Source organism: Pipistrellus kuhlii, unplaced genomic scaffold (assembly GCF_014108245.1).
Source record: "Pipistrellus kuhlii isolate mPipKuh1 unplaced genomic scaffold, mPipKuh1.p scaffold_m20_p_113, whole genome shotgun sequence".
In the NCBI taxonomy this organism is placed as follows: Eukaryota; Metazoa; Chordata; class Mammalia; order Chiroptera; family Vespertilionidae; genus Pipistrellus; species Pipistrellus kuhlii.
The window spans coordinates 462,241-487,584 of record NW_023425420.1 but is presented as its reverse complement, the minus strand read 5'-3'; the positions used below and the strand labels follow the sequence as shown (position 1 = coordinate 487,584).

The 25,344-nt window shown below is 62.0% G+C and overlaps 1 protein-coding gene across 2 annotated transcripts in view; it reads left to right on the top strand.

Moving 5' to 3' along the window:
* Nucleotides 1-392: 392 nt before the first annotated feature.
* FAM20C (FAM20C golgi associated secretory pathway kinase) overlaps nt 393-25,344 on the top strand; it is a 37,097-nt gene continuing 12,145 nt past the window's right edge. The window contains exons 1-9 of one of the 2 annotated variants that reach the window (XR_006741205.1): nt 393-1,592; nt 3,099-3,277; nt 8,889-8,967; nt 19,876-19,968; nt 20,697-20,812; nt 23,424-23,604; nt 24,181-24,290; nt 24,432-24,513; nt 25,256-25,315. Coding sequence is in view for 1 of the 2 variants with exons in the window: in XM_036432609.2 (XP_036288502.1) it covers nt 1,012-1,592; nt 3,099-3,277; nt 8,889-8,967; nt 19,876-19,968; nt 20,697-20,812; nt 23,424-23,604; nt 24,181-24,290; nt 24,432-24,513; nt 25,256-25,315 (1,481 nt within the window). In the remaining variant the exon portion in view is untranslated. The remainder of the gene's footprint in view (nt 1,593-3,098; nt 3,278-8,888; nt 8,968-19,875; nt 19,969-20,696; nt 20,813-23,423; nt 23,605-24,180; nt 24,291-24,431; nt 24,514-25,255; nt 25,316-25,344) is intronic. The other variant, XM_036432609.2, reaches the window with a different exon arrangement.

Below are 25,344 nucleotides of genomic sequence, written 5' to 3'. Positions count from 1 at the left end.
TGTGGATTTGGGTAAAAAACCACGCTCCTCCGTTCTTTCCGGCGACAGTCTCACCACCCTTCCCCTCGCCGCGGCGGGGGCGGGGGGCGCAAGGTCGCCGTCTGGCGGCGCAGACGCCCAGCGGCTCCGGGGAGGGACTTGGCCGGGCCTGGCCCCGCGCGGGCGGAGGCGCGGAGCTGAGCTAGCGGCCGGCTCGGGGCGGCCACTGGTCCGGGGCAGCGAGCCGGCCCTGGGCCCGTGGGGACAGCGCGGCGAGGGCACCCGTTCCCGCAGGAGCCAAGCCGCGCTCTGCCTCCGTCCCCTCCGGAGCGGCGTCCTCCGGGCGAACGCGGCGGGAGGCGCCCTCTCCCGCGGGCCCGGCGTTGCAGCGGCATCGGGGCGCGGCCGGGGGTGGAGAGAGGAGAGGGAGCCGAGCGGCCGGGCGGCGGCGACTCGCGGGGCCCGCGGCTCCGCCAATCTGCGGGCGTTGACGCGGGGGGCGGCACCGGGCGTTCGGATATCTGCCCGCCCGGCGCGGGCATCGCGAGGCTCCGCCGTGGGCACTGCACTCGGCTCGGCGCTGCACCTGCCGGGATCGCCCTCCGCTCGGTGTGCCCCCCGCCGCTCCGCCTCCCCTGGATCCCGCCTCCGGGCCGCAGCGAGAGGGCCCAGCCCAGCCCGAAGAGCCGCCTTTCTCCGCCGCCGGCCGGACGCGGCCAGCGGAGCCGGATCGGATTGCCCCTGGTCGCCACCGCCACCCCCAGCGGCGCGCCCAGCAGGCATGGGGCGCCGCTCGGGGCCCCCGCGCGCCGGATGAGCGCGGCGGCGCAGAGCCGGTCACTCGCCTGGGCCCCGGCTCCGCGGACCAGGACCTTGGGATGGCCCGGCCGGCGCGCGCCCGGGCGGTGGGCGCTTCCCACGTGGCGCGGGCCTGCGAGCATCCCCGGAGCGGGTAGCTGCCGGAAGCCGGATGGACCTTGATCCGCGCGGCGCCTGGTCCGTGCCGAGCCGAGCCTAGAGGGCGCCGGGAAGATGATCCAGGTGCGCCGGTTCCGCGTGCTCGTGCTGATGGTGTTCCTCGTGGCCTGCGCGCTGCACATCGCGCTGGACCTGCTGCCGCGGCTGGAGAGGCGCGCGCGGCCTCCGGGGGAGCCCGGCTGCTCCTGCGCGCAGCCCGGGGAGGCGGCGGCCGGCTGGGCCCAGGCGCGCGGCCGCCCCGGGGAGCCCTCCGCCGCCGGGGACCCGGGCTGGCCGCACAAGCACACGCTGCGCATCCTGCAGGACTTCAGCTCCGACCCGGCCTCCAACCTCACTTCCCACTCGCTGGAGAAGCTGCCGCCCGCCGAGCCGGCCGAGGGCGCCGTGCGGGGCCAGGACCCCAGGGTGCCCCGACCCCGCGGCCCAGCGCACCGGCCTCCGCTTCAAGACCCCGGCCCCCGGCGGCCCGCGCCGCCGCCCGGCCCCAGCGGGGACGGCTCGCTCCTGGCCCGGCTGTTCGAACACCCGCTGTACCGGGTGGCCGTGCCCCCGCTGACCGAGGACGACGTCCTCTTCAACGTGAACAGCGACATCAGGTTCAACCCCAAGGCGGCGGCGGCGGAGAACCCCAACTGGTGAGCGGGTCCAGGGCCAGGGGTGGGCGTGGGCAGGCCGGCCCTCGGGCAGCCACGCGCCCTTTGAGAATAAAGACCCACCGGTGCCTTCCTCCTCGCCCCCCCCCCCCCCCCAAAAAAAGGCCCTTCGCGCCCGGGCACTGTGTGCCGAGACCGCGGCCACCCGCCACCCCGCCTCTTGTCCCCGCTGCCTTTGTCTCCGGAAGGGAAGGGGCAAATGTGGAGCTGCTCCTGTCTGCGCCTGGGCTCTGGGCAGGGGAGCCAGAGGGTCCTCCAGGCCCTGGTCCTGGGCTTGGGAAGTGGGCTCAGGCCATGAATGAAGGACGAGGTGCGGGTGGAGGGAGGGAGAGCCCCTCTGTCCCTACCCCTGCCTGGGAGCCAAGCCTGCTCTGTGCAAACTTGTCACTGAGATCTGTTAGCTAGCAGCTGGTGTGCGGGCTCCAGTGGCTAAGGAAGGGCTCTTCCAGTTGCTGTGCCAGTGCCGGCTGCGTGGGGCGGCCGGGGTGACAGCTTCACGGGGTGACAGCTTCAAGAAACCAGGAGAAGCATCGCCAGAAGCATCTCTTTAAACTGTCCTGGTCTAAACCCTCCCCCAAGGCCCTCCTCAGCGGCAAAGAGCAAGCTGAGCAGATGCTGCCAGCAGGGTGGTGAAATATTAACCAGCAGTGCGGCCGAATAACAGCTACCTGGGGAGGTTACTCAAGCCCGGACGGCCAGGAGCCCAGACCTCTCAGAAGAGCCTTCTCCTCGGAAACGTGGCCAGGCGTGTGTGGTGTCTGAACACCCTGCACCCTCCGTGCATGCTTGGGGGCTGTTGGGGGAGAGCCCAGAGCCAGTGGTCGGGGGAGCCCCACCCTTTGTGTCCACTGAGGTGGGGACTTGGGGCAGGTGAGTTAGACCTGGGAGACGAGTCCACCTTTCCCCCAGCCCAGCAGGAAGTGGGGTCCACTCTCCCCAGGCGTGTAAGGACAGCCTCGTGGGTGGCAGGTCCTGCCTCCTTCCTCTCTCTCCACCCACGGCTGCCCTCGTTAAAATAAATTTAGTCGGTTGCGTCAGCCTTAGCCCTGGTTGCTGGAGCCAGAGCAGAGTTCCCAGGGAAAGTTTCTGACGGGCTGGGCGTGTCAGACTTGCACAGTCTGTGGTCAGCGATGAGCTCGGCCTCCCCTGCCCCCGACCCAGGAGCAAGGCCCCTCGCACCCCAAGCTGACTCATGCTGTCTGGCGGCCTTGGTGACCCCAGGACAGACATGCTGGGGCCTCGCGCCGAGCTTTTGGTTGCTTCTGCCTTAGTTACAACTGTCTGTGGGGCTCGGGGTAAGTAGGAATTATGGCCTCCAGAGATGTGATTAGTCCTCAGAACGGCAGCCACAGGAAAACACAGACCTGGCCCGGCCGCTGGCACAGAAGCTGCGTAGGTTCAGAACCAAAGTTATCACCTTGGCGGCAGCGGCTGACCCCCCTGGCTGTCCGCCCGCTCCCTGCTGACTGGGGTCCTTCATCTCTGTAGGCCGCACGCCGGCCCCGAGGGCGAGGACTTCGCACCCACTGGGGAGGCGGCCGTGGACAGCTACCCCAACTGGCTCAAGTTCCACATCGGCATCAACCGGTATGAGCTGTACTCCAGGGACAGCCCTGCGGTCGATGCCCTGCTGCAGGACCTGGGCACCCAGAAGATAACCAGTGTGGGTAGGTGCCTTGCCGTGCGTGCTACGGGTGCATGATTGGCATGCGACGGGGCTGGGGGATGTGCCCCGGCTGCAGCATCCCCACCGGCAGGTCCGGAGGAGGGACAGGTGGCGTTAGGCCACGGGCAGGTGAGGGGACGTGCACTCGCCTTCCCCCGCTGAGGAGGGCACAGCTTCCCTCACAGCAAAGAGGGGACACCTCAGGGGCTGTGCCCTCCCTCCACGTGGGGGCTCAGGAGCACCCAGCGCTGCCTGGGTTGGGCGGCTCCCGAGCTTAGCCATGCTCTGCCCTTCCGTATGGATGGTGATCCGGGCTCCGTGGTGCAGGTGCAGCCCTGCACTCTGGTTGGCAGGCAGCCGCCCTGAGCACCTTGGGATCTGCTGAATCGGACAGAAAGGGCAGCAGTTTCTGGTTCCGGGAAAGCGTGTCAGCAGTGGTGTCTGCTGTGCGGAGGTCTGAGCCTTTGATCTCAGCCTCGACAAGGCCCAGTGTCTGCAGGGGGCTGGGCGGATCCCTGGGCGGGAGCACTGTCCTGGCGGGTGCCAGCCTAGGGCTCTGAGTGAGGTCTCCACGCTGTGCACAGGCAGCAGTCCCGGTGCTGGAAGGGCGCCTGTCGCCGGGGTCTGTCCTGTTGCTGACCGGGCAGTTAGGTGCAGCCTCTGAGACAGTCAGGTGAGCCCCACGTTCTCTGGATCTGCTCCGACTCTGCCCGGCCTGAGCTGCTTGCTAAGGGGAGGCAGCGGGGCGGCTCCTCCCAGCATGAGAGGCTCACCCTGAGCAAGCAGTGGTCTCCTTTCTTAGCGTGCTGCCTGGAGGAACCCTAGAGCCACTCCCTCGCCCAGCGCCGCCCCGCCTCCCTGCTGACCCTGCCGGTCAGGGCTCGACCTTGCTGGGCAGCAGCGAAACAACGGTGGGGATTGTCGGGGAGCACCTCCGCCGGGTGCCCATTCCTCTGAGAGGAGTGGCTAATGGGAGACGACCAGTGTCCTGCCACCTCCTCCATCTACTCCGCAGACTTCCGTGGGCGCCACCTGCATTCGGGCCCATCCTGGTGGCCCACCATGTCTAGGGCAAATGCAGGTCAGGGTCAGGGTCAGGGCTGCGAGGGTGCAGAGGCTGGGCCACCTCAGCCTCAGAGAGCAGACGCCTCCCGCCCTCACTGGACGCTCTTGGTGCAGAGGGCAGGGCTCCAAAGCCAAGGGAGCTGCGGGGGAGGAGGGGCAGCTGTGACGGGGGCACTGCTGGGTGGGGGCACCTCCAGGGCTCACAGGAAGCTTTGCTGACCCTGGGCACCCTCCTCCTCTCAGCCCTGCAAGGGCCTGGCCTTGGGGTGCCCCCGCCCCAGGGTTCTGGCTGAGGGTGCCCTGGGGAGAGTGAGTCCCTGCCCATCGGGGTCCTGGGCTGTCTGAGCTGATCTACTCACCCCAACTACATGGACTAGCTGGTCCTCCCCTGTCTGTTCCTGGGGCAGTGGGTCCGTCGGAGCCGGGGCGGGTCAGTCAGGGTCACTCTGCAGGTGCTAATTGGTCCACAGGTGTCACCAATGGGACTGGGTGCCCTGCCCCAGCAGAACATGGGCCCGGTTCTGCCAGTCGCCAGCCACAGTAGTTTGGACACAGGGACTGACCTCTGGTGCTCATGGGGCACCGGGTGGTGATAACCTGGACGTAACCTCCAGCTGGCAGATGTGAAATCCAAGCAGCCCATGGACAGCAAAGGCCTGGCTCAGCCTGACTGTGGGGAAAGCCGGAGCCAGAGCTGATGAGATGTTGTCTCACGCACAGTGCGGTCAGGGTGAGTCTTGGCTCTGCCCAGACCCAGGCAGCTGAAATTTCCGAAATCCCGAGCACAAACACGTCTGCCTGAGAGATGGTGAAGGACGTGAATCTATGGAACATACATCACGGGGTCATCGCGAGGCCCATGAGGAAAGGATAGATGAGAACAGCTGGGCCGTGTCCCTGCGGGGCGGGTCTCGTGGAGTGATCTCTGTGGGGGGCCTGACCCCTCACCCAGGACTGCCCTGGGGAAGGGCCTCGGCCAGAAACTTGCCCCCTCTCCCCGGCCCTGCTGCCTGGGCCTGGAGGTGCTCCAGGGCGGGTTCCTGTTTGTGAAAAGCCCCCTGCGCCCGAGGAAGCAGAGCCCTCCCCCTGTGAGCACCCAGGGGTCCAGAGACCAGGGGTCCAGGCTGCCTCTGCGGGGATCAGAGAGGAGCTGCCCAGGGCCAGGTGTCTCCCATGACCCCACCCTTCCTGGGAAGTCGCCCCCACGTCCACTGGACATTTGGAAAACCAAGATGCTTGAGACCTAGCCGGGCCCTCACATAGCGGGTCCTGCCGGGCAGGTGTGGAGATGGGGTCCCCGGATGTGAGGGTGTCTGGGTGGGGGCTGCCTGCTGCTGGGGCTGCCTGGCATTGCTGTGGCCGAGGGGGCTGTGGCTTGGAGGCCCCATGCGGATCCTGGATGGCACCTCCTTTATGGGAGTCCAGAGCCTGCCGGGATTTAGGGTTCGAATCCCCGTCCTCCTGGGCATGAAGTGGAAGGACAGGAAGCCAGTCCCAGAGACCGCAGTGCGGGCGGAGAAAGGATCTTGGTTTAAAGATCCAGAAACCCAGCCACTGGCTGCCGCCCTGCAGGTCGGGAAACAGCCTCCGGGAGGGGGCGGCCTAAGGATGGACCTCCCTGTGTGCGGCAGGCGGTCACTCCAACGTCCCGCGTTCACGTTATTACTCCTGAACCCCGTGTTCTTTGGGGGAGTGATTCCTGTGACGTTCGTGACACTTTCTCACCGAGGACCCCCAAAGTCGCCCACGGAGAGCCACTGGCCGCTTCAGAGGCGCGTGAGGCCTGTGGGCTGTGTTCGTGGCCAGGCTCCTGGCTCCAGGCAGCATGGCCGCCTTCGAAGGCTCAAGACGTCGTCTCTGTTCAGCTTGGACTTGGCGTGCAGCACCTCCCATCAGCGCGAAAGAAATCGCCGCCCTGCACGGGCACGGATGCAAAGGATCAATGACACAGTTAATGGTTCTGATCTTGGAATGACGTAGAAAGGAGAAGCCGCGTGGCCGGAGGGGACTGGAGCGGCCTCTTGCTGGAAATGCCGACGGGTCAGGACAAGCCCTCGCTGGTCCCTGACCATGGAGAATGCTCCCCACCCTGGGGACAAAGTCCTGGGTGCTGGTGGAGGCAGCGGGGTCAGGGTTAAACGGCTAGAGGAATGGGCTGTGTTGGGACAGCTGCTGCCCTGGGTGCCTCCTTCCAGCACCAGGCAGGCCACAGGGCGCCTCCCGTCCCCAGTGAAAGGCGGCCGTGAGCCCTGGGGCCTAGAGCCAGACCCCCAGGCCCAGCGCGGGGGGCCCGTAAATCGTCCGCGAGGTGACTGAGCTGAACGTGGAGAAGGCAGCAACTAGCGCGAGCCCCTCAGCGTCCTCCAGCCTCTGGTCCACGGTCAAGAACAAATGCCCAGCCTGGTCGGCGTTGAGCATTGACCTATGAACCAGGAGGACATGGTTCGATTCCTGGTCAGGGCACATGCCCAGGTTGGGGGCTTGATCCCCAGTGAGGGTCTAGCTGGAGGCAGCTGATCCTTGATTCTCACTCATCAATGTTTCTGTCTCTCTCCCTCTCCTATCCTCTCTGAAATAAACACAAATATGTTTAAAACAACAAAAAGAACAAAAAGCCCTGGCGGCGCTGACCGGGCGTCCCCGCCCTGCACCTGCTCGCTCCCTTAGCGCAGACGGCAGCTGTGGCCCTGAACTCAGCGGGAGGGTGGGGGTGGGGGTGGAAGGGGGGGTGTTCCAGTTGTTCCTCAGATCCGGGGAGGAGCTGGTTTCCACCCGGCAGTGCGCTCAGTTCCCTTTAAGTAAAAAATTTTCAGAACAACAGTGAGCCACCTTCCAGGAAAGTGGGCACCGAATGGCAGTGATTTCAGCTCCGCCTTCCGAGGGGTGGGTGGTGCCTAAAGTTAGCAGCGCTGGCAGGTCCAGGTTGGTTAGTGGTCACGGGCACCTCGTTGCCGGTGAGCCGTGAATTGCAAAGCATCGTGAGACCTATGAACGCGTATTAACATGTACCATTAATGATACGTGTTGATGATGACCATCAATCCATGTTAATTGCTAACGTGTTACACGCAGTTGGGGATGTGACCTGAGGGTTACCAGGAATGACTGTGCTGGACGGAGGGTCTGTGACCAGAGGACTGGAGAGCAGGGTGCACACAGGAGCAACGCAAAGGGGTGGCTGAGGGTGGGTGAGAAAGAGCCGGCCTGGATGCCCGGGTGCCCTGTTTGCTGGCAGCTGGATGGAGGCTGGGAGATGAAGAGCAGGTGGCAGGTGATGGGGAGCGGTCAGCGAGAAAGACTTCCAGGGCCATGGCCGCGGGATGTGCCTGGCCTGTCCCTGGGGGGCCCTTCAGTCCCCAGGGCTGAGGTCACTGTCCACGGGGCCCTGGAGCCCACCCCGGTGAGGGCCCTGGCAGCTCCGCCCCAGGCCTTCGCCCGCACATCTGGCTCCCCCTGGCATTGGCCTCTGCTCTCGGGACAAGGTTTCCTGAAGTCGCCAGCCTCGGTCTGTCTGGGAGAGGAAACCCCAAACCCACCTACCCACCCTCATCACGCCGGTCTGTGCCCAGCTCCGCTGCTGTGGCCCTCAGCCCAGCCACCTCCCGGGGCCCAACCTGCCAGGGAGAGCGGGCTGCTAATCTGGGCACAGGATCCTGACACCTGCCTCTGCCCAGCCAGCCTTTGTCAGGACACCAGGCGGTGAGAGTGGTTTGCAGGGAGACAATCCCTGATTTCAGAGCAGAATTTGAAATGTCTTTCCTCGTGGCCCCAGCATGGCCACGTGAGAGGTGGATGCCGTGGGAAGGCAGCCCCAGAGGAGAGGAAGGTGGTGTCCGGGATGGGGTGATAGCCGGCATTTCTGGAGTCCTCGGTGGAGTTGAACGCCTTTTAACTTCTAACTAGTGTCCTGGAGTATGGGTTCATGCACATTGAAAGGAAATTAGTTAGAAGGAATATTTTAACTTCACTACTCGCCCTTTCTCTATAATAGAAGTGTCAACCAAATTCATGGTCAACAATGACAGATCGAAAAAAACTGTGTCTGTGAGTAGGTGTGTGTGGGTGTCAGGTGTGAGTAGGTATGTGTGGGTGTCAGGTGTGAGGGGTGTGTCTGTGTGAGCAGGTGGGTGTCAAGTGTGAGGGGTGTGTCTGTGTGAGTAGGTGTGTGTGGGTGTCAGGTATGTGTGGGTGTCAAGTGTGAGGGGTGTGTCTGTGTGAGCAGGTGTGTGTGGGTGTCAGGTGTGAGGAGTGTGTCTGTGAGTAGGTGTGTGTGGGTGTCAGGTGTGAGGGGTATATCTGGGGCAGGAGGCACTGCTGGCAGGTGTGTGCACCAGCCGTTCCAGAAGCTGGTCCCTCTGTCTGTGGGTTGGCCTGGAGAGAGGTTCTGCCCCGATATCTGAATGGGGAGGAGGGCGTGTCGGCATGAGGAACCCCAAACTTCCAGGCAGAACGGGGGCCCAGGCCGTGCCCAAGGCCCGGGCCGTGAGGTCTGCTTGGGGAGCAGAGGGTTGGGCAGCAGGTGACCCTGTATCTTTGCTTCCCTGCAGCCATGAAGTCGGGGGGCACTCAGCTCAAGCTCATCATGACGTTCCAGAACTACGGGCAGGCCCTGTTCAAGCCCATGAAGTAAGTGTGGGCACCAGCAGCAATGGGGAGAGAGCGGGAGGGGGCACGAGGTGCAGAGGTGGTGCAGAGGGGGTGTAGAAGGGGTGCAGAGGGAGTGCGGAGGGGGTGTAGAGGGGGTGCAGAGGGGACACGAGGTGCAGAGGGGGTGCAGAGGGGTGCAGAGGGGGTGTAGAAGGGGTGCAGAGGGAGTGCGGAGGGAGTGTAGAGGGGGTGCAGAGGGGACACGAGGTGCAGAGGGGGTGCAGAGGGGGTGTAGAAGGGGTGCAGAGGGAGTGCGGAGGGGGTGTAGAGGGGGTGCAGAGGGGACACGAGGTGCAGAGGGGGTGCAGAGGGGGTGCAGAGGGGGTGTAGAAGGGGTGCAGAGGGAGTGCGGAGGGGACACAAGGTGCAGCAGGGGTGCAGAGGGGGTGCAGAGGGGACACAAGGTGCAGCAGGGGTGCAGAGGGGGTGCAGAGGGGGCACGAGGTGCGGAGGGGTGCAGAGGGGGTGTAGAGGGGGTGCAGAGGGGACACGAGGTGCAGAGTGGGTGCAGAGGGGGTGCAGAGGGGGTAAAGAGGGGACACAAGGTGCAGCAGGGGTGCAGAGGGGGTGCAGAGGGGGCACGAGGTGCGGAGGGGTGCAGAGGGGACACAAGGTGCAGAGGGGTGCAGAGGGGGTGCGGAGGGGGTGCGGAGGGGGTGCAGAGGGGGTGTAGAGGGGGTGCAGAGGGGACACGAGGTGCAGAGGGGTGCAGAGGGGGTGCAGAGGGGGTGCGGAGGGGGTGCAGAGGGGGTGTAGAGGGGGTGCAGAGGGGACACGAGGTGCAGAGGGGTGCAGAGGGGGTGCAGAGGGGGTGCGGAGGGGTGCAGAGGGGGTGTAGAGGGGGTGCAGAGGGGACACGAGGTGCAGAGGGGTGCAGAGGGAGTGCGGAGGGGGTGCGGAGGGGGTGCAGAGGGGGTGCAGAGGGGGTGCGGAGGGGACACGAGGTGCAGAGGGGTGCAGAGGGGGTGCGGAGGGGGTGCAGAGGGGGTGCAGAGGGGGTGCAGAGGGGGCACGAGGTGCGGAGGGGTGCAGAGGGGGTGCAGAGGGGGTGCGGAGGGGACACGAGGTGCAGAGGGGTGCAGAGGGGGTGCGGAGGGGGTGCAGAGGGGGTGCAGAGGGGGCACGAGGTGCGGAGGGGTGCAGAGGGGGTGCAGAGGGGGTGCAGAGGGGGTGCAGAGGGGACACAAGGTGCAGCAGGGGTGCAGAGGGGGTGCAGAGGGGGCACGAGGTGCAGAGGGGTGCAGAGGGGGTGCAGAGGGAGTGCGGAGGGGGTGCGGAGGGGGTGCAGAGGGGGTGCAGAGGGGGTGCAGAGGGGACACGAGGTGCAGCTGGGGTGCAGAGGGGGTGCAGAGGGGGCACAAGGTGCGGAGGGGGTAAAGAGGGGACACAAGGTGCGGAGGGGTGCAGAGGGGGTGTAGAGGGGGTGCAGAGGGGACACGAGGTGCAGAGGGGTGCAGAGGGGGTGCAGAGGGGGCACAAGGTGCAGCGGGGGTAAAGAGGGGACACAAGGTGCAGCAGGGGTGCAGAGGGGGTGTAGAGGGGGTGCAGAGGGGACACGAGGTGCAGAGGGGTGCAGAGGGGTGCAGAGGGGTGCAGAGGGAGTGCGGAGGGGGTGCGGAGGGGGTGCAGAGGGGGTGCAGAGGGAGTGCGGAGGGGGTGCGGAGGGAGTGCGGAGGGGGTGCAGAGGGGTGCAGAGGGGTGCAGAGGGAGTGCGGAGGGGGTGCGGAGGGGGTGCAGAGGGGTGCAGAGGGGTGCAGAGGGGTGCAGAGGGAGTGCGGAGGGGGTGCGGAGGGGGTGCAGAGGGGGCACGAGGTGCAGCGGGGTTCAGAGGGGAACTGGGCTGGGCTGGGGCTGTCCACAGGCACCAGGGTTGGTGGAAGGTGCACTGTGTCCTCCCGTAGTGTTCTGGGGTGACCTCAGCGACTGCTCCCAGCTTTCTCCCCACTGCCTGCTGTCCCACCCTCATCCCTGTTGCCCAGCGGGAAACCCACTGCTGCTCTGTCTGCCCCTTGGAGGGAGGACCCCAGTCCCTCACGGCTCAGGGTCAGCAGTGCCCTGTAGGGCCAGGGTGGGCGAGTCGGGGTCTGCAGGCCATGTGGTCTGTGTCCAGCTGCTCGGTGCTGCCCACCACGAAGGGCCTGGCTGTGCTCCAGCTTCAGCTGCCGCCCCATGGCTGTGGCTTGTCCTGCTCCCGGAAATGGGAATGCTGCCGCCACGTGAACGTGGGCACCGAACGGCCCTGCAGACCCATGGCCGCCTGGCCGCCCCAAGGGGACCCATTAAACGGTTAAATCCACGACAAACAGTCTAATGAACAACTGCCTTTTGTGACCGTATCCTCCTTGTAAACTTGGCAGAATGCTCTGAACCTTGGATTAGGAGAGGTGGAGCATGGGGTCTGGGATGTGTAGTTGGTGTGACTTGTGGCTGACGTGAAAGCTTAAGGGATATATACATCCAGGAGAAGTGAGGGTATTTTCCCATTGATTTTTTTTAAATAGCAGAAGGGAGGGGGAAAGAGAAAAACATCGATGTGAGAAAATCACATTGCCTGGTTGCCTCCCACAGGCACTCCAACTGGGGGGCTGGGACCGGACCTGCAACCCAGGTACATGCTTTGACCAGGAATCAAACCCAAGGCCCTCTGGTGCTCAGTTTGAAGCTCCAACAACTGAGCCATGCCGGCCGGGTGGATCATATATTTTTAATAGGCACCGAGAAGCTTATAATTAACATGTTAGCCCAGGAATTCCTGAATATTATAAGATTTTTTAATAGCTTTCTCAAGATACTAGGGGCCCGGTGCACGAATTCCTGCACCTTGAAAGGAACTGTGGGCCTCAAGGTCTCCGCCCATCCTCTGTGCCCCACCCTGGCGCCCGGTCTCCTGTCTGCCAGCAGCCCTGCTCCCACCGCCGCTGCTCCCACAGGCTGACAGCACCAGCCCCGCTTGCACACACTGATGGCAGAGCAATTGGGGCTGGGCCAGCAGCGGCTGCTGCCCCGATCTCCCCTCAGGAGCAGGGGGAGGTGGAGAAGCCCTCAGGGGCTATTGGTACCAGCAGCCACTAGTGGTTTCTAGTGCTCTCTAATGGCTTCTCTCCCTCGAGGCTCCTTGAGTTGTGGCAATTGCCAGGGCCTAGCTCCTATTTCTTAAAAATATATATTTTTATTGATTTCAGGGGAAGAGAGAGGGAGAGATAGAAACATCCATAATGAGAGAGAATCATGGATCGGCTGCCTCCTGCACACCCTCTACTGGGGATCAAGCCGGCAACCTGGGCATGTGCCCTTGACCGGGAGTTAAACTGTGATCTCCTGGTTCATAGGTCGATGCTTAACCACTGAGCCATGCCCGCCAGGCCTGATGCCTTTTTAAGGTGGAACAGTATTCCATCGTGTGACCGGGTCACAGTTCATACCTCTGCACCAAGGGCACTTGGGCTCTTCCCACTGGTTGGCCTTAAGAATAACGCTGCTGGGAACATCCACATACCAGGTTTGGGTGGATGTGTGTTGTCATTTCTTCTGGGTAAATGCCCGGGAAGGCAAGCGCCGGGCACGTAATAACTACCTTGACCTGCTCGGAACTGCGACTGCCCTCCACAGCAGTTACCAGCCCCAGCCGCCGGCAGCCTCGCTCCGGAGACACTGGTGATTACCGAGCCCTGGATTCCCGCCATCCCGGCGGGCGGGGCGTCTGAGGGCTGCCTGGCGTCTCCAACGGCGATGACGTGCACTGCTTCCATGCCGTGGTGCCGTCTCTGTCTTCTTTGCAGAACCGTCTGTTGAGGTCTCTTTTTCTTAGTTGTTTTTGTTAAGCGGCTGTGAGAGTTCGTCATGTATTTCAGACACCTGTGTGCTGCTGTCCTTTCTAATTTTCAGGATGTCCACTTACCTATTTTGTTGTTCCTTGTGATTTTGGTGTAACATTTAACACACCAGTTTTGATATTGAAAAATAGGTAGCAGTGCAGGCACCGTGTGTAAGCGTGTATCTGTATGTAACAGTGCAGGCGCCGTGTATAAGTGTGTATCTGTAGATAGTGGCACAGGTGTCGTGTGTAAGCGTGTATCTGCAGGTAGTGGCACAGGTGCCGTGTGTAAGCGTGTGCCTGTAGGTAGTGGTGCAGGTGCCGTGTGTAAGTGTGTGCCTGTAGGTAGTGGTGCAGGTGCTCTGTGTAAGCATGTGCCTGTAGGTAGTGGTGCAGGTGCTGTGTATAAGTATGTGCCTGTAGGTAGTGGCGCAGGTGCTGTGTGTAAGTATGTGCCGGTAGGTAGTGGCGTAGGTGCCGTGTGTAAGTGTGTGCCTGTAGATAGTAGTGCAGGTGCCGTGTGTAAGTGTGTGCCTCTAGGTAGTAGTGCAGGTACTGTGTATAAGTGTGTGCCTGTAGGTAGTGGCGCAGGTGCCGTGTGTAAGTGTGTGCCTGTAGGTAGTAGTGCAGGTACTGTGTGTAAGTGTGTGCCTGTAGGTAGTGGCGCAGGTGCCGTGTGTAAGTGTGTGCCTGTAGGTAGTGGTGCAGGTGCTGTGTATAAGTATGTGCCGGTAGGTAGTGGCGTAGGTGCCGTGTGTAAGTGTGTGCCTGTAGGTAGTGGCTCAGGTGCCGTGTGTAAGTGTGTGTCTGTAGATAGTAGTGCAGGTGCCGTGTGTAAGCATGTGTCTGTAGGTAGCAGGGCAGGTGACTGTGTGGCTGCCCTTTGGTATGGTGTCCCCACCAAGTGCGGGGGCCAGGCAGCCTTTCTGTGGCCTTGGGTCCAAGCCTTCTGCGTGCCAACACGTGCTGGCGGCCAGTGGCCACAGAGGGCATGTGGCGGCCTAGCGCCTGCCCCTCCTTCCCTCCTTTTCATTCCGAACTCAGGCCGCTCTGCTGGTTGTGACCCTGCACACACACCACCCCTTGAGCTGCTTCCGGGCTCCATGTTGTTGTCAGGACTGGGCAGTGGCTGCTCCGGGCGTGGCAGGTGGCGGGGCTGGTGGCTCCTCAAGTCACTGACCTTTCCTGTCACAGAGCAGGTTTCACAACCCGCTCTCCTGCCCTCTCCTTCCAGGGGAAGACACAGGTCAGAGAGTGACAAACAAGGAGTGGGCGCAGACCAGGGCCCTCACCTGGCACAGGGGCCTAAATATTCCGATTGCCACCTGTTTGCTGTTTGTGGTGCACCGGGTCGGGCTACAGCCCAGCGTGCCTGGTCCACTTTGACCTGGTTCTCTGCCGGGCCCGGCCCAGTGGCTGAGGCTGGGATTCTGCCGGGTGCCCTGTGCCCAGAGCCTCCCCAGGGCCATCTGCTCTTTCCTTTTGCAAAGACTAGAAGTGTGTGTGTGTGTGTGTGTGTGTGTGTGTGTGTGTGTGTGAGCGTGTGCGCATGTGTGTATGTGTGTGTGCGTTTCAGAGATAAACCATCTCTGGCAACTGTCTGGAGGCCAGTCCCTGGGACACAGATGCTTAAGCGGCTGCAGAAACCTTGCGGGGAAGGTGCTTCTAAATCAGAAATGCGAGCCCCTCCTGCTCTAACCAGAGCACAGCGAGGAGGAGGAGGAGGAGGAGGAGGAGGAGGAGGAGGAGGGGGGGGGGGGGAGGAGGAAGAGGCAGAGAGCGGGCAGCTCGGGATGCCGGTTCTGGTCCTGTGCTCATGTGCGGGCGCTCAGAGCTCAGGGGCGGGAGGACAGACGTGGACGAGGGAAGCAGGACTCAGGTGAGGCTGCCCGGGGCTGGATGGGAGGAAGGCGCTCTGGCGCTCGGCGGCCCTGGAGACCGTGGAGCTGGTGTTGCCCAGTGGGTAGGAATTGTCTCCGGGCGGGAAAGCTCTGGCACAGGATCCACACGGGAAGTGGGGGGCAGTGTGGGTGTGAGGCCCAGGGTGGCACCGTTAGGAGTGGGCACGTATTTGAGTTGTTCTGATAAATAACTAGTTTCTCTGCTCTGCGGCCCTCACTCAGCCCAGAGGCAAACACATTGCCCAACAGCCCGTCGCAGGGTGTGGAGCCCGCGGAGGCCAGGCCTGGCCGGAGGTGGACAAGGACCCTTTTGTGTCCACACTCAGCTCGGGCCAGCCTCCAAGCCCCCACCCGCCTGACTCAGGAGCTCAGTGTCCTCGTGGGGCCCTTGCCAGGTTCCTCGCCAGACATCATGCGCCCATAGGAAGCCGCCCGAGCCGTGCCCCCTTGGGTCAGAGCTGTGGGCCCGGCCGAGATGGGCCTCCCCTTACACTTTCTGGCACGCGGGTTCATCCCTCCCCAGCACCCCATGGCCCTGCCTGGCACGGTCATCAGTGGCCACTCAGACCTGGCGTGACATCAAGCACTCAGAGTGACCAGGTCCCAGGAGGAGCTTCCATTCTCAGTGAGTCGGCAGCTATGCACACAGATAAACACACGTGTCAGCGGCTGAGTCCTGGAGGGGATTCAGGCAGAGGTACCCTGGGCCGGGCAAGGCCTCTGGCTGGGCCCCAGTCCGCAGAGGAGGGGGGGAGTGGCAGCGTGGAGCCCCGCCCACGCCCAGCAAACAGGCTCACTTACCCCCAGACTCCCAGCTGTGGGACACGGCTTGTCTCCACATTCATGGGTCATTTTTACAGAAGAAACTGGACTTTTTCATTGAGAAACAAATCAACGGCCTTTCACAGCCTTGGACAGTGACTCCTGAGCCTCCCACACTCAGCAGCAGGCTGGCCGATGGCCCTCGCGCCCCTGCCCCCTGCCCCCTGCCTGGCAGTCCGCCCTGAGTCCTCCACCGCGAGGACCAGCTGCAGGCACAGGAGCTCGAGGAGGCGCGAGCAGGAGCAGCAAAGGGGGGCGAGGACTGCTGCTGGGGGACAGCATGGCGGAGCCTTCGTGGGGGTCCTCTCCCCTTCGCTCCTGGGGCCACGCAGACCTTCCCTGGGATCCAGGTGCCCCCCTTCAGCACTCGGCTTGCTGTGCCCGCCAGCTGAGCTCTCAGCACCCAGAGGAAGTGCATTCACATGTAAATAAAACGATTCACCCCAGGGCTTAGGGACAGCAGGGCCCTGTGCCCTCAGGCCTCTGGGGAAGGCTCACTCGCTTCTCTTTAACTTCACTCCTGAGTCGCTCCGGCAGAGGGTGCTGGGAGCAGAGCGCCCATGGCTGAAGCAGGGCCTTGTCGGGCCTCTGGGCTGAGCCCTCCGGCTGGCCCTGGCCGTCTCCCTGCCTGGGGGTGGGGCCACGTCAGGTGGCGAGGACTCAGGAGGGAAGTCGAGGAACTGCTCAGTGGGCACGCCGCTCCTGGTAGGAGCCGGATAACATCGGCTTTTGTTCCTCTCAGGCCTTGGGAGCATGCTGCCAGTTTCCTGTTTTTCTTTTTCTTTTTCTTTTTTGTTAATCTTCACCCAAGGATGTTTTCCCATTGATTTTTAGAAAGAGTGGAAAGGAGGGGGAGAGACAGAAAGAAACATTGATGTGAGAGAGACACATCGATGTGAGAGACACACATGCCTCCCACATGCACCCCAACCAGGGCAAGGACAAAGCCTGCATCCGAAGTACATGCCCTTGACCAGAATCGAACCCAAGACCCTTTAGTCCCAGGCCAATGCTCTAACCACAGAGAAACCTGCCAGGGCCATTTCCTCTGTTTTTAACACAAATGTGAGTTCTGAGTTTTGCACAGATTCAAGGACATTGAAATGTTGACAGTAACGGTGGGGGCTGTGTGGGGGTGACATATGGAAGGTTGAGGGGCTGGTGAGTGTGGGGCCTAGCTGTTGGGGCTCTGCGGTGACTGTCCTCCCACGGAGCCCCGTCATTCACGGGTCCCCCCACAGAGCAGGGTCTCTCTCAGACACGAGACTGATCCTGCAGCCAGACCCCGGCCCTTCCTGTGCCCCCTGAGCCTGGCGGCCAGCACTTCAGGCCACGCACGCCCAGCTCTGGGCCATGGAGCCTGTGCTGCTCAGAGACTAGGACCCTCACCTGCAGCATCTGACTCTGCCGTCGGGGAAAACACTTTGGAAAAGTACTGAATCCATTTCAGAGCAGGAGCGCAAACCTGGGTCAGAGAAACCTGCTCCTACCCAGGATCTGCATGTCCATCCTCTGGTTCTGCACACGCATCTCCCTCTTTCTCCACCTCCGACCTCTGTGTCAGTAAGGCGGGGGCCTGGGTCAGAACCAGAGGGCCCCAGGCCTGATCGTGCAGCTAGGGATGGCCCAGCATCTACCAGGTGCTGCCTTTGGCTTCTGTGGAAACAGGTACTTCCCCACAAGACCCTGTCATTTCTTTTTCTTTTTTTTTTAAATATATTTTATTGATTTTGTACAGAGAGGAAGGGAGAGAGATAGAGAGTTAGAAACATCGATGAGAGAGAGTCATCGATCAGCCGCCTCTTGCACACCCCCTACTGGGGATATGCCCGCAACCAAGGTACATGCCCTTGACCGGAATCGAACCCGGGACCTTTCAGTCCCCAAGCCGACGCTCTATCCATTGAGCCAAACCGGTCTCGGCAGACCCTGTCATTTCTTAGATGTGATGCGTTTCCTGTGAGGTGACGTGCCCAGAGCTGGAGGAAACAGATTGAGGTCACACGCTTCCCCAGGCTGCCTCAGGCACCAGCCTTGCGGGCATCCGTCAGCAGCCACAGGGAACCAGCAGCGAGTCTTTGGCAAGAAGGGCAGCTCCTCATTGTCGCGGAGGGAAGACGCTGACTTGGGGCCCTGGGCTTCTGGGTGCTGCTCCAGGAAATGCTTGTCCAGCCTCTGGTCTCCCTGCTATGCCGGGCAGGTGCCAGCTCGGAGCTCCGCCGACCCCAGCACCTGGCACCACCTCCCCCGTGTCCATCCCCCCTCCCCAGGGAGAAGCCCTGTTGGGCGGGCCATGCCCTGGGCCGGCCTGTCCTCCGCACCTGGGCACACCTTCAGCCAGGACACCTGGCGGAAGGAGTGGTTGCCAGGTTACCAGGATCAGCCAAGTCCAGTCTCCTGCCCAGGGCAGTGGGTTCAGTACTTTTCCAAAGTGTTTTCCCCGATGGCAGAGTCGGCGACGCACCACCTGGTCCGAGGGCAGCCCGGGAGGTGGGGGGGAGGGGGGTGCGGACACCCCACGTGTCCCCGTGAGTCCCTGCTAGGCAGCCGGGCATGGATGGACGCAGGGACAGCTGCCAGAGCTGAGCAGAGGGCGCGTGGAGGCCGACACTGTGGGGGACTCTCCGGGGGGCTGCTCCTTCCTTCCTTCCTTCCTTCCTTCCTTCCTTCCTTCCTTCCTTCCTTCCCTCCGTCCCTGCAGGACATGCTACAAGTGTGCTTGTCAGCCCCCCCACCACCACCACTGGGCCTTACAAATCTGTCCCAGCCTTTCCTCCTTGCTGCTCCCCGAGTGAGTGTGTGTGTGTAGAGGGGGAGGGGGGACTGACTCTGAGTACAGGAAGGGCCGTACCAGCCAGCCACACCCCAGAGCCCTGCCTGAGCACCTTGTGAGGATGAGAGGAGAAATGATGTGTTTTACAACTGGGAAACGGGCCAAGAAGGTAGCAGGCCTGCCCACCCGGCCTCTGCTCTCACCCATGGGTGTCTGCCAAAACAGAGGATGGGAGGCTGACCAGGGTCCAACCTGTGTGCGTCCTCCCCTTGGGTGTTCCTCAGTACCCAGCTCAGCCCTGGGGGCCTCACAGGGTAAAGTGGGTCCCTGCTCCAAGGAGCTCCCAGTCTGAGAAGTCTTCAAACCACACACAAGCTTCCTATGGGGTGGAGTGTGCTCAGCAAGCTGGGAACCTAGAGCACCTCAGGGCCTCTGGAGTGAAGGCAGACAGAAAAGCATTCACAGCCACTTTGCACTTCGGGGCCTTTCCGGAAAGGGGCCCTGGGAAGCCAGAACAGCCTGCAGCTGCCGGTGTAGCCTCGGGGCGGGGACAGAGCTGCCTTTCTGGGAACTGCCCAGGACGGAAGGAAGCCCCGAGGCAGGAGGAGGGAGGCAACCAGGAGCTTTCCTGGAACCTGGTCACAGGCGTAAGAAGTGGCTGCACTCTTCCCAGCAACAGGGCTCAGAGCCACCTGCCATCCAGGTCCTGGCTCCTCAGAGGAAGGCAGGAACAAAGGTCAAAGCATTGCCAGATAGAAATGCTCACTTTTTAGCATCACAGGTGTTGCCACTGCACATCAGGCAATAAGAGGTCAATGTGTGTTAGGGACGATGGCCATGGAGGTAATGGTGGTCGTAGTGATGGTGGTGATGGTGATGGTGACGATGATGGTGATAGTGATAGTGGTAATTGATGACGGTGATGATGATGGTGATGATGGTAATGGTGATAGTGATGATAGTGGTGTTGATGGTGATGGTGACGATGATGACGGTGGTGATGATGATGGTGGTGGTGATAGTGATGGTGGTGATGATGATGGTGGAGGTAGTGGTAATGATGGAAATTGAAGAAATAACAGTGAAAAGAGCTAGACATTGTAAATAGGCTTATGCCTCTTCCCTGTGCTTCTTCATCAGTCCCTCCTCTGTGCATCTGCTTATTACACACCTGATGGACAGCAGGTGTTGGCTGGCACTCCTGCCCGGCGCTCCATGCAGTGGTCTAGTGCCATGGTGCCAAGCTTCTCGGGGGAGAAGCCTTCTCACTGGCTGCCAGGAAGGCACAGGGGCCAAGGCAGGGTTGAGGGGGTGCAGGGCCCAGCATAGGCAATGTGTAGAGATGGGCAAGGCTGCTGAGGGTTCGTGACACCAGTGCTGCAGGGGCAGGAGGAGGCAGGGTTGGGGGTCACCAGGAGTTTCTGACAGTCCTGGGTCGGGGAGGGACCAAGGAGCGGGTGAGAAGGAGTGAGGGTGGGGAGGCCGGGCCCCAGAGCCCAGTTAGAGCGTAGGAGCCGCACGCACCCTTCCCCCGAGGTTTTCTCAGTGGCCTGTTCTGTTTTGTCCCCTTTTTCCAGGCAAACGAGAGAGCAGGAGACACCCCCTGACTTTTTCTATTTCTCGGACTATGAGAGGCACAATGCGGAGATCGCTGCCTTCCACCTGGACAGGTGAGCTGGCCCACCTGCACCCGCGTCCAGAGGGAGCACAGGCGCTGTTGGCATCTGATTGCTCACGCTCAGAACCACGCCTCTCCCAGGAGAGAGTACTCCCTGCCCTCAGGGCACAGCCCAGGTGGACGTGCTCCTTCCCACACCAGAACAGCGCTGGTCTGGTGCCATGGGGCCAAGCTCCTGGGGGGGGGGGGGTGGCAGTGGGCACCGGGAAGAGGGAAGGAGGAAGAGGGAAGAGGGAGGGGGAGGAGCGCCGGGAGCTCAGTGATGCGCAAGGAATTGCAGGTGTGCGTGTGTCTGGGAGGTGAGATGGGATGAGGAACCACGTCTCACAGACGGCCCCCTACGGGGTCACCTGTCCTGGGGGCAGCCTCCTCCGCAGTACGGGTTCCTCTGGGCTCCACGTGGCCCCTGGCTGCGGGAGCTGGACAGGCGGCCAATGTAGGGCCATGTGGGATGGACGATCAGTGCCCCCAGGGGCAATTCGTGGGCCTGGCTTTGGGGTCAGCCACAGGGTCCAGAGGATCCCCCCTCCCCAGTCCTCTGGAGCCCCAGCATGTGTGTGTGTCCTAGACCCACAGCGTGACGACACCCAGGCTGGTGACAACGCAGAGTCCTCTGCAGACCAGGCAGACACCTGGGCCCGAGGCAGAGACAAACATATTCCCTTGGTGCCCCCTGCGGCAGCCACGGGCACAGATAACACCCCCGTGCCCTTCCCACAGGATCCTGGACTTCCGCCGTGTGCCCCCTGTGGCCGGCAGGATGGTCAACATGACACGGGAGATCCGGGACGTCACGCGGGACAAGAAGCTGTGGAGAACCTTCTTCATCTCCCCAGGTTCGTGCCTGGGAAGCCCGGCTGGCTGCATGAGACGGGCTCCGTGCCCGTGACAGGCTGTGCCGAGGACGGCCTCCAGCCGGCAGTGCCCTCTGACCCCGCCTGGGCCCTCCCCCGTGCTTTCCTGTTCCGTCTGCCCCCTGGGCAGGCATAGCGGTGACATCTGCCACATGCTTTGTTCAAAGGCAGAAAGAATTCATTCTGGAAAAGCCCCCGGCTCCCGAAATCTGCTCCCCCTATTGCAGCCAGGGGCCAGGCTGGGCCACTCCTGGGATACCTGCCTCCACTGCCCAGGCTGTGTGGCTGCTCCTGGCCACTTCCTTGTGCAGTTTTTATTGCTATGTTTCTAGTGACACATTTTAAAGTTTCACAATTTAAGGCAGTAACACCAGTTCCGTGTGGCGCCCCCTAGTTCAGCCGTTGGCCTCTTCCTTCCCCGGCAGCCCTGGCCTCTGTTCCGTTGGCCTCTCACCGCAGATGCACTGAGGGGCTGTCCCGGGGCCGCAGAGAAGGGTCAGAGGTGCTGAGAATGTGCCGTGGGTGTCGGGTTCAGGGTGCTCGGGCTCTACACCCCAGGCCCCTGAGTTTCTCCACAAAGTGATGAGTCATGAGCACGGCCGGTGAGGGAATACACAGGCCAGTGGGCGCGGTCGGCGATCAGAGATGCTACGCCAAGAGCTGTGGCAGCGAGCGGGTCTGGGCAACAAGCCAAGTGCAGTTTCTAAATGACTTGTCTTTACTGAGACATGAGAGGGCTGGTGCACGGGTCCATGCACCAGTGGGGGCCCTCGGCCTGGCCTGTGCCCTCTCGCAATCCAGAGTCCCTCTGGGGATGTCGGACTGTTCGTTTCGGCCCAGTCCCTGCAGACCAGTCTGAGATACCCTGCCAAATCCGTGCACCAGGCCTCTAGTATGCATATAGATCTTTAGTTAATCTCTTCCCCCTTTCCCCCCTTCCCCCTTTCCCTCTGAAATTCATCAGTCTGTTCCTTGTTCCCATGCCTGTGCATTGAGCATCTGCCCCCTGGTGGTGAGTGCATGTCATAGCTACCAGTTGAACGGTTGCTTAGACTTTTATATATATAGATGATTCACGTGTTGTAAACTTCACCATTTTGAAGTGCACCATTCAGAGGTTTTTAAAACATTCACTGTGTTGTACACCATCCCTACAATCCAATTTTAGACTGTTTCCCTCCCTCGGAAGAAAGCCCTGCCTGTCACCCCAGCTGCCCCCTCCCCCCATCAGTATTTCTGGATCTGCCTGTCCTGAACATTTCACATAAATAGTCACACAATGTGCGGCCCCTCTGGGTCTGACTTCGCTTGCTGGGCCCCATGCATTCCAGTTCATTCACATGTATTGAGTGTGTGAGCCTTACCCCTTATAGGGTCCCGGCTCACTGACTGGGATGTCCACAGACTCCGGTCCCTTAGTGGTGAGGGTGCCCGGAGGAACCTGGATTCAGATCCTCACGCACACACAGTTGCGTGGCCTCAGCATGTGGTGCAGGTGTGAGGTCGCCTGCTGCTCCGTGGCGTTATGGACCACCTGTGTGTATCCGATCATCACGTGATGGACGTGGTGTGTTTCCAGTCTATGCTGCTGGGAACAGAGCTGCCATGGATGCCAGCTACATGCCGTGTGCACGCCTGTGTTCACTTCTCGGGGCGTGTGCCCAGGGATGGCAATGCTGGGTCCGGTGGGTACTCCGTATCTCACGTTTTGAGGAAACATCCTACTGCATTCCCAGCGGCTGCTCTGTTTCATGTCCCCACCAGCCCCGTGTCGGTGCTATTGTCTCCACACCCCAGGACACCTGTTACCTGTTCTGATGGTCACTGGGATCGCGTGGGTGTGAAGTGGGCCTTGCTGCGTGGACATGATTGGTTTCTTTAGTGGCCGACGCTGAGATCTCCCGTCTCGCTGGCCATCTGTGGGTCTTCTTTGGAGAAACACCACTGAACTCCTTGGTCCACGGATTAATTGGGTTATTTATCGTTTTAATGTCGAGCTGCAAGAGTTGTTTGTATGTGATAAATACTAGGTCCTGGTCCGATGTGTGGTTTGCAAACATTCTCCAAGCTCCAGGGACTGTCTCCTCACGTTCTCAATAGTACGAATGCCTTTTTAAGCTCTTGAACATGGACTGCAGGATTCCCATTCACTCCAGTCCCTCAATGCTGAGGGTGAGCAGAAAGAACCGGGTTCAGACCCTAACTCACGCTCACAGCTGTGTGGCCTCGGGCAGGTGTGCTGCCCTCTCTGAGCCTCCTTTTCTTTTTAAAAAAATATAATTTATTGATTTTTCCAGAGAGGAAGGGAGAGAGATAGAGAGCTAGAAACGTCGATGAGAGAGAAACATCGACCAGCTGCCTCTTGCACACCCCCTACTGGGGATGTGCCCACAACCAATGTACATGCCCTTGACCGGAATCGAACCTGGGACCTTTCAGTCCACAGACCGACGCTTTACCGCTGAGCCAAACCGGTTTCGGCTGAGCCTCCTTTTCTGTAACCCGGGGTTGGAGGATTTGCTGAGATGCATCTGAGAGTGCGGGGGAGGCCCGGCTCCCGGGACCCACTAACCAGCGCACCCTCTGCCGCCAGCCAACAACGTGTGCTTCTACGGGGAGTGCTCCTACTACTGCTCCACGGAGCACGCCCTGTGCGGGAAGCCGGACCAGATCGAGGGCTCGCTGGCAGCCTTCCTGCCGGACCTGTCCCTGGCCAAGAGGAAGACGTGGCGGAACCCATGGAGACGCTCGTACCACAAACGCAAGAAGGCGGAGTGAGTGTGGGCGGAGCGTGGCCGTGGCAGCCCTGAGCCAGGCCCCCGGGAGGGCTTGCTGCTCTCCACTGGCAGCAGAAAGACAAGCTCAGAGGGGCCGGGCTTCGCCCATGGCCACATGGATGTGAGGGCCCTGCCCACGTGTGATGGCCACTGCGTGCTGGGTGGTTGGGAGGGGCGTCCTTCCTCTGAGAACGAGACGTGGCCCCTGGGGCTCTGGAACCACGGCCCTCAGCGTCCAGACACGGCGTCCGTCCCTCCCGCTCCGCTTGTCCTCCTGCTGGAGAAACATCCTGTCCTCTTAGCCACCCCACCTGTGGGTGAGGTGCCCAGGCTCTTTCTAAGAGTGCCCTCCGGAAGCCTGGCACCTGGGCTGAGGTCATCTCCGGGGCGGCCAGTCCAGGGGGGTGGCGTGGCGTCATTACCTCCCAGCCGCCGCCTGTGAGACAGCCTCAGCCTGGGGGGCTGGGGGTGTCAGTCGAAGACGCTTCGTTTTGTAGTGACATCATTCCTCCAAGCCCAGCCTTTGTGGGCCCCTCCGCCCCAAGCCGGGCTGCTCACACGGGCTCCCTGCAGGTGGGAAGTGGACCCCGACTACTGCACCGCGGTGAAGCAGACACCCCCGTACGACCGCAGCCACCGCATCCTGGACATCATGGACATGACCATCTTCGACTTCCTCATGGGTGCGTCCCGCCGCGGGCTGTCCAGGCTGTCCGGCCGGCCCCGCTGCTGGTGCTGAGGGTGTGGGGTCGGCTGTGTGTGCGGCGGGGGGGGGGGCCATCTCGGAGCTGCGGCGGACGTGACCCGGCTGCTCTCCTCCGCAGGGAACATGGACCGCCATCACTACGAGACTTTTGAGAAGTTTGGGAACGACACCTTCATCGTCCACCTGGACAACGGGAGAGGGTGAGCCTGCCACCTCCGCCTCTCGCCTCCCGGAGCCTCGCCCTCAGAGGGCCTCGCCCCTGGAGCCCCACCTCCTGGACACCCCCCCACCCCCGCCTCCCGGAGCCCCCTTCTCGGAGCCCCGCCTCCCGGAGCCCCCCTGATGGAGGGACAGGGCCCTCCCCAAGGCCCACTCTGAGAGGCCTGTGGGCAGGAGGGTATATGATGTCACCCTATCTCACCTGCTTCTCAGTGAGCTGGCTCTGCTGTACCACATGTTGTCCTGGGGAAACTGAGGCCCCAAGAGACTGCTGGCCACCAGGGCAGGGCTGTGAGGAGCAGCCGGGCGTCTGCCCAGCAAGTAGGAACCAGGGCGGCAGCAGCGACATCGGCTCTCCCCAGTCGGGGCCGTGAGGGGCAGTCCCTGGTGTACGGGGAGGGGTGTGCCATGGGGACCCCAGTGCAGATGGCTAGGGCCGTGTGTGCCTGATGCCTCAGAGCAGCCAGCTTTGGGCACCTGGAGGTTCACAGATGGGGGTTGTGTGTCCCCAGCTGTAATGGGGTGTTGCTGTGTGGACCTGGCTGACTCCCGCCGTCCACTCAGCCTGCCTAGGACCTGGGGCTCACTGCCCAAAAGGCAGGGTCCTGCCGCCCCGGCTCTGCGTCAGCTTGCCCTAGCTCACGTCCCCGTGGCTGCTGGGGCCACAGGCTCTGCACACGGCCTCCTGCGGCCACCCTGGACAATCTGCTTTTCTTCCTGCAGGTTTGGAAAATACTCCCACGATGAGCTTTCCATTCTGGTTCCTTTACAGCAGTGCTGCAGGTACGGCCCTCCGCCCTGTGCAGCCCGGT